The following is a 13,061-nucleotide window of genomic DNA, read 5'->3' as shown; positions in this document are numbered from 1 at the left end:
GCTAAAGTGCTTCCACCTGCCATTTGCCAAGTCTGTGCCGAGGGCGTGTCTGCCGGTTTCATTCACAAATCTAGCAGCGGAGCGTCTCTCCGACATGTGAAGATCCCTCTGCTTATTCTGTGGCACACATGTCTGCTCCGCAGATGTACGCCTGCAGCCTGAACAGAAGATGGATTCTGACTAGTTCAGAATGAAACTGTAATGTTTGTGGTAACAGCAACAAATATTACTACCATAATGGTGTCCTTTAGCACTTGTGTGATAGTAACATATGAAAAGGAGTCTAGAGAAATGTCCGTGTTAAAGGCAGGAGGCTTAAAATAACTGTTGGATGTCGGTGATCTTTGAGCCCTCGGGGAGCAATTCATTAAAAACAGGTGTGATCCTTTCACAGAAATTACTGCATCAGCTCAGGAACACTTCCACAAATTATTGTCTGTTCACATCCACAAATTTTCTTTTTTTCTTTAAAAAACCCCCCACATATGGCTTATATGTGAACATAATCCAGAAACACTGCTATCTTCTCTGTGCTAACCCTCATTTAAAATGTACTCAGGCAAGGATGTTGGACAAATCAAAATTTGAAGTTCTGTTTGGAAAAATGAACACAGCATCCCACAACTAAAGAGGAGAGAGAACATCCAGTTCGTTATCAGCAGTCAGTCAGTCAAAAAATCCTGCATCTCTGATGGTGGGTGCATTGGTGCCTATGGAATTGAGAGCTTGCAAATCTGGAAAGGCACCATCAATGCTGAAAGACATATAAAGGTTTTAGAGCACCATATACTTCCATCCAGACCACATCTACTCCAGAGAAGGAGAAGCAACGTGACTTTGTAGTAGAAGACTCTAGTTTTTAAACTTGCCTGCCTGCAGTCCTGCCTTCTACAAATAGTCAATACATCATGAAATTAAAAGTACAACAAAGAAGATCCAGGACTTTTTGAGCAGCTAGAATCCTATATCAGACGAGAAAGGGACGTTATTCCTCTCCCAGAAGTCCAAAAACTGGTCTCCTTAGTTCCCAGAGGTTTACACACTGTTGTAAACATGGCACCCCATCCCAACTTTTTTGAGACATGTTGCTGCTATCAAATTCAAAATGAGCTGATATTATTCTTGGGTTGAAATATTTGATATGTTTTCTGTGTTCCACTGTGAATAGAACAAGGGTTCATGAGATTTGTGAATCACTGCATCCTGTTTTTATTTACATTTTACTCAGTGTGCCAGTGTTTTTGAAACTGACATTGGAAGCTGTAATCGCACTGTAGTTGCAAAATACATTGTGAAAGAGTTTGCGTGATACTTTGGAACTGATTCCAAAAAGCATGTCTGATTTGCCCAAAGGTGAGTGCACTATCACTGAGGAGCAGATATAGTAGTTAATAATTGTGAGGCAGGCGCTAAAGTACCAGGCTTCAAACCAAATAGTAACTTATTTAAAATTTGAAACAAAGTTTAGTAGTACTAAGCAGTTTCTGCCTGTTCTGCAATGAAAAGAAATATACTGTTTAGACACTCAGGTACGTGCACCCAAACACATAATAATTACAAGAGGGATGTACAGTGTGTTTCATCAAGTTCCTTTATGGATATTATTTCATTGTGATATGGCAACATGATCGACATTTCCTCTAAATCAGAGGAAGCTGAAGGAGAAGGTAGGGCAGGGTAAAGCAGCAGTGTGTAGTAGTTTCCCAGCTATCCTCCTGGCATGGTCTGAATCTTTGTCTTTCTGATGGAGGACAAAGATACAAAGAGCACAAAGAGTGTATACTGCAAACTGTCTCCACTTTATATTGCAGCTCTTTGTGTCTTTGTCTTCCATTAGACCAATGACTTTTCAGTCCTAGTGTCTGATTCTCACCTCACCAAACAGGAACTTCAACTTTCACTACCTAAACATTTAAATGCTTTCACACTGAGTAAGAATGTATGTAGAAATGTCTTCTACGTAAAGTAATCGTGTAAATGTTTAATTTAGCTTCTATAATTAAGCGCTCTCACATCCCTCTTTGTTTCCCTCTAAATCATCTGCTGAATCCTTTTTATTACATTCATGCAATAGTCAGTTTTTACTACAATCAACCCAATGGAGCAATGCTCTGATTTCCACCTCAGGGACCGGTTTGACACACTGAACTTTGACCCACTTAATTGACAAACACATCTTCCATAGATGATACTTCAGCTTGTCAATACAAGGACTGATAATGAGAAAAGAGAAAAAAAAAACATGGAAGCCAAGTGGAGGATGGGATTTGAAGGGGATGGTCTTCAGCAAGCATGAACTCAAAGTAGGTTCAGTGAGTTCATGTGCTGTAGAGGAATGCTCACGTAGCACACATACGACCTTTCCCCTGGTTTATTTTTTGCCAAAGTTCACCTGTTATTGTATCCTGACAATAAGAGGGTCCTGTTTGCGCACCTGATGTTAAGGTTACTAAATACTGAGGGACTTGACATAGTTGCAGGCCTCGAAGATGGTAATTGTCAATCTAACAAGGACACAGCCTGTTGTGTACGTTGAGGAGGGTCAGTGGGTTCATGTGTATGTTAAGCATGGGAGTGGGGGAAGGGTAGGCCGTTTATCATAGGCTGAAACATGCTGGGGATCGGATCTAAAAATACTAGTCAAAGCCAGTAAAATCGTGGCCTTACAATAAAGCCCAATGAGGAGAGAGACCAGCAATAAGATAAGTATGTAGCATGTGACAAGATCATGTGTATGATCCATGTACGTTGGTATAATGCATTGCAAGTTTCAGAGGGAGGGTCAGTGAGTTCGCTGCTGTAAGGCTATATATCATGGTACTGGGAGGTGATTTGTTATCTGTATGATTGCATGCAGCAGTGTGTGTTTTTAACTTAAACATGAAATGACACTGACACAAAGCAGGCAATCACACTTTAAATACGATATTTCATTGTTTGGAAAATTTATCACCTCAGCTCTCCTTCCTACTTTCATCCTCTGAATTCCAGTTTGTGACACTAGACAAACGAGTTGGTAAGCTTTAAACTGAGGAAAATACAAAAATGTTCACATGAGATTATGTAAAACTGCAAGAAATTTAGCAAATAAACAATATCCGTCTAATATTGCAAGTTATGTAACCCAAGATAACTCAGGGTGAAAGAATTGCAAAGCCTTATCCAGGCAGAGTGACCATCATTATAAGAAATGTGATTTTCTAGTCTGTTCTGGGCAATATAATGAAAAACGTCGCCCACTGTTTATTTAGTTATTATTTTACCTTTGAGAGGCCTTATTTGTAAGCGGTTTTCGTGCTCCATGCGTGCCTTCTGCTAAACCTCTCAAGTCCCTTGTTATATGTATTTATCAACGTGCGTTCTTACGCTCTCGGTATGAGTAATTTTTGCGCACATCTCGTGCATAGAACATACTGTGCACATCTCGGGCCGACGTGCGTGCCTGCGTGTGTTTACACCCGCTCGCTATAGTAGAGCAGCCCAGCCCAGACGCCACACTCACGGGCGACACATGAGTGGGCAGGACCGTGAGTGCCGGGGCCGCCGTCCAGTCAGCGGAGATCACTGCGATCACTGGCTGAAAGGTTCAGCCAATGGCGCGCGCCGCCGTCGACACGGCAGCCAATGGAGTGCGCGCAGAGCGTGGGCACGTGGATTTGCGCACATGTTGACGCTTGTAAACTGCCGAGAGAAAGAGGCAGCACAGGCACAGACCGATGAACGGCAGGCCGGGTGGTGTGTGTGTGTGTGTGTGTGTATATGTGTGTGTGACAGAGAGGTGATGCTCGGCGTCCCGATGCTGCTCCAGCCTCGGAGTGTGGACTGACGGACCAAAAGTAGAAGACAGAGCCATCCTCCACTATTATTAGAATCAGCTGTTATTTTTAAAAGCGCTTTACTGAAGGTAAGAATTTTCAAAAGCATTTTTATCTTTTTTGTTTGCCGAAGTTGGCAGCTTAGCCTGAAGGAATTTCCTGTCCTGTGCGTACCATCCCGGTATAATTTTAATATATCCTAAAGCTGTGTTGCCTAACGATAAATTGCTTTTAAACGTTATAATGATTGCTCAGATTTTCCTTCATGTTTAAGACAAGTAACTGCTATGGATTTATGTTAGTGTCTGATAGACTGAACGGCTTTAGATGGCCTGAATGTACAGTTCTATTAGTTTCTCTTGCTGGCGTGGTGGTGGTGGGCACAGACACAGGCCGGCAGAAAACACCTGAGTCGCAGCCTCATGGTCTACCTGTGCAGGCTGTGGCAACACATCCACCAATCCAATCCTACCGCATCTCCATCCAGCTGGGGCTATAAACTAAGTAAGGGGTTGTACATAAACAGAAATAGCATCAGATTGCCTCACAGTATTTGAAGCTGTTGACTCTTTCACGTTAACAACGTGCCATTTGGTTTGACAGCCACCAGACATAAAATGTAAATGGCAAAGCACGCTGTCTGAGCGTTTCTTTCTCCTTTTGCGTTTGTGTCAGTCTCCTTCATTTGTGAGTGACTTTTGACTTTATTTTTCTGACGCTGATAAAGAGTTCTGTTGGTGTATTTCATTGCTGAGCATTTCTCAGTTTCCCCTGAAATCTCCCCCTCAGTATTGGTGGGATCAGAGATTGAACAAGCTGAGAAAGAAAGGGGGAGAAAAACAAACAGATGAGAGAAAGGCACATGGCCAGAAATGCAGAATGTGAAAATGTGAGAAAAAGGAGGAGGAAGAGGGCTTGGTTTGGAGAGGAAAGGAAGAGGGGGCACCGGGCTTGTGTGCATAACGAACAGGATGAGCTGAAGGCAGAGCGGAGAGGGATGAGAAGCATACAGAAATACAGCCGAGAGGAAAGAGAGTGGTTTGCATGTGTGTGTGTGTGTGTGTGTGTGTGTGTGTGTGTGTGTGTGTGTGTGTGTGTGTGTGTGTGTGTGTGTGTGTGTGTGAATCCAAGGGGGGATGGAGCGCAAGCCTGAGACGGAGAGGAGGGGCTAGAGAGAGCACTGGAGGCTGTGGCAAAGAGAGAGAGCAGGCCTATTCCGATTTCACTACTCTACAAGCTCCCATCCCCCTCACACATTTTACTCTCCTACAGCCTCCAATCTCCTCAATGGAAGCCAGACATGCACTACTATTGTGTGCCTACTGCCTACCCCCAGTCCCAAACTAGGGCAGTGCTATACCCACCATTTTGAGTAATAGGGGTTATAATTTTTGGTAGCGAGGTAGGAAAATGGAGTATTGCCAAATGCTAAGAACTGAACTTCCTCTCACTTCAGATGTGTTGGTTTTCAATGTTCCCTTAAGCCACACTTGTGTTTCTTTCCGTCATCCTAATCTTTGAGCTTTCTTTCTGTCCCGATAGGGATGCAGTCGCAGGGCAGCACCTCCTCTCAGCCCTCCTTTGATTCCCTGAGCTCCAGTGACAGCCTCTTGTTCAGCGATTCAGAGCAGGCAGAGGACGACACAGACGTCTTCCTGACAGACAGCTCTCCATCTGTCATCATCGGGGGGTCGGGCAGCGCGTCAGCAAGTGGAAATGGGGGGTCAGACAGTCCCGGGTCACAGTGGACGTGTGACGGCTTCACCGACAAAGAGGAAGAGGAGGACTCGTACAGGTCACAGAGTGGCGGCAAAGCGGCTCACGTCAGCCTGGGGAAGACTGATCCGGCGAGGCAGACTGCAAAATCACAAGGAGATCTGCTGTTTGCTCAGAAGGTAAGAAAGGTGATGAGCAGAAAAGGAGAGTGATGAGAAGAGGGCTGACATAGCAGTGTGCGTGCAAAGGAAAGCCCAGCAGATAGCCTCAGACAGCCAAGCCTAACCAAAACCAACTCGTAATCTGTCTTCCCTCCTCCTCTGTCAGTGTGCTGAGCTGCAGGGTTTCATCAGGCCCCTGCTAGAGCTGCTGAATGGACTGAAGAGGGGCCGATTCGACCGGGGTAAGCATCCTTTCTTCACTGTCTTCTGGGAGGCAAGTGTGTGTGTGCGCTCGCTGGCTTCTGCAGTTGTTGAGGCTGAACACAGGTTTACATGATCTAAGTGGCCTCAGTCCATTGAAATAGTAAGTTTTCCTTCAAGCAGTAGTCTGTATTGATGTAGCCTATCAATGCAGTCCACAGTGCTGTGTGTGTGTGTATGTGTGAAGCGAGTCTTCTCGCTGACTCAGTAGCTTGCAAGAGTTTACCGATATCATGAGTTAGAGCGTGTGTGCATGTGTGAGACCGTGCATGCCCACATATGCATTCATTCAGTGTGAATGCTGACTGAAGGATTATGTTCTTTTGATTGACAGGCTTGAGTAGTTTCCAGCAGAGCGTGGCGATGGATCGTATCCAGAGGATTGTGGGGGTTTTACAGAGACCTGACTGCGGGTAGGATGTCATCCAAATTGTCCCACCATCCATCAGCCCTCTTTTTCTCACTCTTATCAAGTCCTGCCATCATGAGATGTTTTAGCTGCATTTAAGAATTATTATCTTTATTAAACTGTGAGTTGATCTTAGATATGCAGTGCACGGTGAGGCAGGATGTTTTATTGAACAGTCCTCAGGCAGGTAGAGTTACAGCTTTCACTGTCAGTGCAGAGAAACACCAAACTTCAGATGAAATTTTACCTAGATCTCTGTGCAGGATCATAAATATCCACGCCTGTTCCTACTCAGCAGCAAAGTCGTATTCCTATCTGCTCCTCACCTAAATTTTGTTCCTCTTTCTACATCATAGGGAGAAGTATCTGAACACTCTGCTCCAGGTGGAGATGATGCTAAAACTTTGGTTTCCCCAAATTCTCACTCAGCCTGTGTCTACAGCCTCCAGTGTCGCCACATCCCCTGCCCGATCCCTCCAGGAAGCTTTCGGCTCCATCCCGCCGCACAAACACAGGGATCAGTTACATATTCCCGTTAAGGTGAGGACATACATTCCTGACTTCTTGCTGCTAATACACATAAACATTTCTCCACCCCACCAGCACCACAAATTTTACAAAAACCTCCCGTTCATATTCTGAAAATTACTCTCCTGTTTATTTTCCAGAAGCGCAGACTCAGCTGGACGGGTACAGACTCTCCCACGCCTTCCCCTGTACCTCTCAAGTCCCCCCATATCAGCACAGGAGAAAACAGGGTGAAGTCTGATTGCAGAGAAGGTGGACCTTCTTCCTCCCCATCACTAGCAGCTGATGCAAATCAGAGTTTGGCCCATGCAGCCAGCAGCAGTCAGCTAACTGATGACAAAAATGACGGAAAAGACGGAGACGGCAAGGAACCAGTGAAGGTGTCGAAGTACCAAGCGGGTCAGAGCTCTAAGCCGAGCCTCACGTGGGTTCATGTTGCGCCCATCCTGTCCCCACGAAATACCTGCCTCTCACACGATGCCCTCACAGCCAGCAGGAGGTTGAGCCCGGCTACACAAGACAGCTCCATCTCCTCCACCACACCTTACAAGCACCCCAAAAATGTGAAGAAGCCAATCCGGTGCCAAAGCCAGCCTGTTGCTGGACAGCAGAGTGAGAGGGGGACCACCGAGGCAACTCCGGGTGAGAGCCAGTCTCCTCCTGTTACACTTAAGCCTTTGCCTGGGGCGTGTCCCACCAGCTTGAAGACCTGATGTACTGAATCAGCAAAAGAACTGGCAGCCTTGCTTTGTTACACCACTGGGCTAAAAGCTGCTGCGACAGGAAGAAGGGAAGAGGCTGAAGGCCTGTGATTATACTTGCATTAATGAGAGGAAGTGAGGAAAGAATTGTTGGTGATAGATTTTGAAAACAATGACGGATAAAAACATAACCTATCATCCAGACCACAGTTAAAACAGACATTTCAAACAACAGGACATAAACAAGAACCGTTATCACACTTATAATCGAAACTCGTGCGGAAAGGTGGTTGTCAAGGTTCAAAAGCAATGTACAGGTAACGAGAGACATTCTAGAGTATTTAGAGGAGTAAATGATCGCTCCTCTTCAGCATGAAGGCAATCAATACAAAAAGAAGAAATATTTATGTAGGTGACTGTTTCAACAGACATCTAACTTGAAAGAAACTGTTCGAAAATGGAACAGCCGATGTCAGTAATCAAAATAAAACCTTCCAGTGTTTATTTTGATGTGGTTGATGAGTGAGCTGATTCTAGTCTTGCAGCAGAAGACACATTTTTCTCTACATTCTTTTGAATGGTTTGAAGAGGAAAAAGCGACACTGGGGGTAACTAAAAAAATCTTGTTGCTAGTGATGTGAGAAATGAGGTGTAGTGTGCGCCGTGTCGGAGCCATTGGAGACGGTGGAAAAATGACATCACAACTCACGAATGTAATCCAAGAATTGTTTAGACACTCGGCTGGCAGATCATCAGCATCGAGCAGGAGTGACATCGCAGCGACCGGTGGTCACATAACTTTTCCTGTCGTGCCGTGGATCAGATGTTTCCGACGGCAAACCGACTGGCAATCAGTCTCATTACAATCCGAGACTTTTAATAGACCAGCGTATGGAGTTAACAAGGACCACTAAAAGACATGTCTATTGATTCAATTACACAGTTAATTTATTCATGTGTTGATCTGATACTGCATCTATTTATTGTTTGTATTTATTGGGCAGCTTATCACCTGCTGTGCGCTTGCATAGTTTGGCCTACAGTTCTTTTGAGGTGACTGGGAAGATGCTGTTGACATTTTTTTGTGGTTTTTATTGCTATCGTGAGGAGGGCAAAACAAAAAGGACGTGAAATCTTATGATTGGTCTCTTGGACTACTGTGCCTTTTTTACCAAATAGGATGTGTTTTTCAAAAAAAAAAGCATTCTGTGCTCTCAGTGCATTCATACTGTGTTTTGATTGTTTGCATGTGTTTCACAAAACCAGTGCACAGTCAAACGCGAAAGCCAACGTGTAGTCACCCTTCTTCTAAAATCGCACACAGCTTAAAAACCAACATCATCAACTGTGATTCTTTAAAACAAAAACAAAAAAAAATGGCATCCAGCTCTTATATCCCAACATCTACAGCTCACCTGAATGGCCTGCATCTCTGACTAATACACACACCAACAGCAGTGGCTACTATTTGTCATGTAGTATTTAAGTGTCTAGCCTTCCTTTGGGGCTTTTCTTTAGGTTCTGATCAGGAGAGAAACAGACTGAACGGCACTTAAAGATGGTGCTCTTGAAAACTTGAAAACATGGTGAAAATATAAATGTAAGGGAAGAAATCTTTCTTTGCACCACTCTCTACCGCTGCTATCATCGTGCTGATTTACATGTATCATTGAAGGCTTGCTCTTTAATTGGAAGTCCACTCACAGCATTCATTTAAATGTTGAAGGGGTTCTTAGTAACCCGACTGGATTAATCTATATTGTAAATATTTGGACTGATATTTTTGAATTGGTGTGAGAGGTTCATATGTTATTTACATAACTACAAATGGGGTGGGGGAATTTGCATTACTAGACTCCTCCAAAAAGCACCACACGTGAACACAGAGCCACCGGCAGCCAACATGTTACTGCCTGTTTGTTTTTGTTGTTTTTCTCAGTACGGAGTGTACAAACCCTCAGTCACTCTTATCCTGCTACAATACGCCAGATGTTGACTCTTGATCAGAGGCTGGGGGTGTCTTCCACCACACTCCTGTTTTGGTTTTTGGGTTCTTTTTTTTATACATTTGTGGTATGACAGAGAAGCCAATTGCACTTATTTTTCATTATGTCCTTTTTCATGTGTTTTCTACTGCAGCGACCACTGCTTATTGGTCAGAAATAATGTCTTGTTTATTTCAGCTGCCTTCTTCTTTTACTACTACAACTACTTATTACATTTTAAAAGCTGACTGTAGTTCCACCTCGCCTCCCTTCCCCCACTCTGCTGCACTCGTCTGCCCCTGCCCTCTCCTCTCCTTTATCTCCCTCAATCCCGTAGTATATTTTCTTTCTAAACTAAACTCTGTCTTTCACTCAACCCAATTCTATGTGATATTACACTCCTTTTTTTTAAAATATTGATACAATCAAAGATAAAATAAAATAAAATAAAATAAAAACTTTTAATAAATGAAACCAATTTTTGAAAGATGAAACTGCCTGTGTGCTTGTTTACGCAAATCTTCATGCATTTATTTTGTTTTCTTTTGATTATGCAGCTCCCGATTTGGAAAGCAGCTTTTAATAAACAGATGTGTGACTCGATGGGGTGCAGATTTACAGACTGTATATTCTGAAGGCTGCGTGAGTGCACGAGTGAGTGGGGGTGAGGCGGAGACGATGAAGGCAGGAAGAAGAGGAGGGGCAGTGGGGTGGTGAGACTACAGCCTCTGTAATCTGACTGAGAGAGGTAGGGGGGCTGGCTGATCCTCCAACCAGCTGCTACATCAGAGTCCAAACACTACTTTAGCTTATATGTGTGCTCATGTGAGAGTGTTATAATGAGTAAATACCTTCTGGAGGTTAACAGAGAAAAGTTGGTGGTCTCTGTAGCGCGGTCCTGCATTTCACACGAAAACAATTACCCACAGGCTAAAGTCTGATCTCTGCAGGCGACCACCGAGAATTTTAATTCCCTCTAGAAAAAAAAAATCAAAAGGTGAGAATGAAAAATTGAGTGGCGCGGCGCTGCATCACCCACACCGAACGTGATGAAAGAAAATGAAAAAAATTCTGATAACCCAAACACACACTGGGAGGTTGCTAGGAGTAATGTTATGTAACAAAATGTGAGTTTTACTTCAAAATAAAGAGAAAGTAAAAACTTTAAAGTTATGAAGCTGTGTACTAATTTAACTTCAATCTGTCTTTTTTGTTGTTTTCAAAAAACATTGCTTCTTTTATCCTTTAATATTTAAATCTGGAAGTTCTGATTCTGTTAATTTCACCAATTCTCAAAGAAAAATCTATGACCAGAAAATCAGACGCAACAATAGATGTTACACTGCACAAGGAGCACAACTGTTAATTTCATGTATTAACCATCATTGCACTCTCGTTCTCCTTCGCCCAGCATCATATCCTTAGATACTGCGTGCACACCAGGATGAGAGTGGCAAATTTTGGGAGGGTGTGGTTTTGACTTCTCTCTCATGCCATGCGGCACGTATGCATGCATGCATGCGCTGCTCCCCCCCCGTCGCACGCTCTGACACACTGACTGGCTGATTTGGTGATGGGCTTGTCTCTGACACAGTGACTATGCTACGTTACAACAACACAGACAGCCCTCCCTGCCTCCACCCTCCCTCCCCCTCGGCCCCCCCTTGTATCCATGCAGTTTTTAGCAGAAAATGCCCTTGCCCTCCATCTCCCCACCGCTGCTATTCTCCCCCCCTCTTTCTACTCCGGAGGATGGAAACGAGGGGCAAGAGGAAAAGGACGAGAAGAGGATGTGTGGAGGGCACAGGGACGAAACTTGACCTCGCTACAGTTTTGAGAACATTTTTTTTAACAAACAAAATATGTATAATTGTTCTTTTTCTCCCCAAAAAAGCTACATTTGTTTTTTGTTTAATCATTCAGTTGGATTATAATATTCTGTTTGCGCAGTATATTTTCACATAATTAACATTACAGCACTGTTCACATTCAAGTTGTTTTCACTTCTCCGAGCATGTGTTGGCTTAATTTAGCATGTGTGTGTCCATCAATAGGATTGCACATAATGAACTTACTGCGGCTCTTATCCCTTGCTGTGTAGGTTTTAATTGTGGGCCCACATCCTGTTACTGGTTTTAACAAGTTGATGATTTAATGGTGTCCTTCCAGTTCTGCTCTGTGCACATAATGAAGGGAACGACACAATGAGGTGCTTATTCACTTATTCTAAACACCCCTCCCCCATAATTTCACTCCAGTACGACTCGCGTGAGGTGAAGTCACTCTCTGACTTTACAACTACATACACAGCCTCTTACTCACCATAAGTCCACAGGGTTTTTTTTAGTGCAGACTTGACCAAAAAAACAGCCTGAATGCTCAATAAACCTGCCCAATCCTGAAATGGAAATCAGAGACATTTCGAAGTCCCTGCTTCGCCGGAGATCACAGCGGTGACGGGCCCTTGGTGTGCCAGGTTGAAGGGGTTGCTCTGCGCGCCATCTGTGGTCTCCATCTCTGTGAACAACGTAAAGACAGAGACACAAGGACTAAATTTTCAAGGGCGCACGTGTGTCTCATCATGACATTGTGTGTGTGTGTGTGTGTGTGTGTGTGTGATATTTGGGGCACGGCTCAGCTACAGGCAAATAACATCCTCATCAGTTTCTCTGGCCTGAATGTGTTCTCGGGAGTCTGCTCGCGATGACACCATCCCACACGGCTGCTTAATTATTCAAGTACACTGAGTGAAAGGGAATCACCAGGTTCAGTATACTCATGAGGGGGGAAAGAAAGACACAGATGGCAAGCAAAGAGGGCTATAAATGAGACAAAAGTGAGAGATTAAAGCTTACTCCCTCTGAGTTAGAATGAACCACCTGCACATAAACTGAGATCCTAGCAGCGTATGCTCGAAGTCAAGACAGCTGAGCCCCCTGAGAGTGTATCTTCCAAGATGATTTACAACCCCTGTCAGACACAATGAAATAAAACTGGGTCAGCATGATAAAATATACCATAACCATACAGTTGATGAATCAAAAAGCTTTGTGTGAGAACTTAACTAAAGTCTTAAACTTTGCTCTGTAGTTAATTTTTGGAGAAAAGCAATAATATACATTAATAGCTGATATCAAGCTCAAAGGCTGTTAAGACTGAAAGGAAACACTTAAGATTCAGCAATAAAAGCTTTGCAGATACCGGACTAGGATTACAAACTAAATACCTGACATTCCAGTAATATAACAGATTAATTCATACAGCTCCCATCGCATGCCCCCATGATGCATTACTCTTGTTTTAGCTGCACAGGCAAATTGAAATCACTGTGTTTGCCAGTGTGGGGTCAGGGCATGCGTGTGCGCATGTGATGCTGTGTGCGTTTTTGTTTTTCCTGTGTGCACTTGTATAGAAATATCTGTGGTATTGTCATATTATGTGCTGAGGTGTCATTACATAATAGAGCTGGCTGGAGAGAGGGAACG

General features: G+C 43.8%; 1 protein-coding gene across 1 annotated transcript; it reads left to right on the top strand.

Moving 5' to 3' along the window:
• The first annotated feature begins 3,716 nt into the window (after positions 1–3,716).
• On the top strand, positions 3,717–10,696 carry LOC146564306 (uncharacterized). The gene is made up of 6 exons (XM_085292005.1): positions 3,717–3,904; positions 5,358–5,710; positions 5,859–5,934; positions 6,288–6,366; positions 6,719–6,902; positions 7,031–10,696. Exons 2-6 carry the CDS (start codon positions 5,360–5,362, stop codon positions 7,601–7,603), a joined length of 1,263 nt encoding a protein of 420 aa, XP_085148131.1. The 5' UTR covers positions 3,717–3,904; positions 5,358–5,359; the 3' UTR covers positions 7,604–10,696.
• The last annotated feature ends 2,365 nt before the right edge of the window (positions 10,697–13,061 follow it).

The sequence above is a fragment of the Mchenga conophoros genome, linkage group LG11 (genome assembly GCF_057382185.1).
Source record: "Mchenga conophoros isolate Kocher_MC1m ecotype Shallow Benthic linkage group LG11, M_conophoros_male_GT1.1, whole genome shotgun sequence".
Classification (NCBI taxonomy): domain Eukaryota; kingdom Metazoa; phylum Chordata; class Actinopteri; order Cichliformes; family Cichlidae; genus Mchenga; species Mchenga conophoros.
Note: the sequence above shows the minus strand (reverse complement) of the source record. Positions and strands in the feature narration are given on the sequence as shown.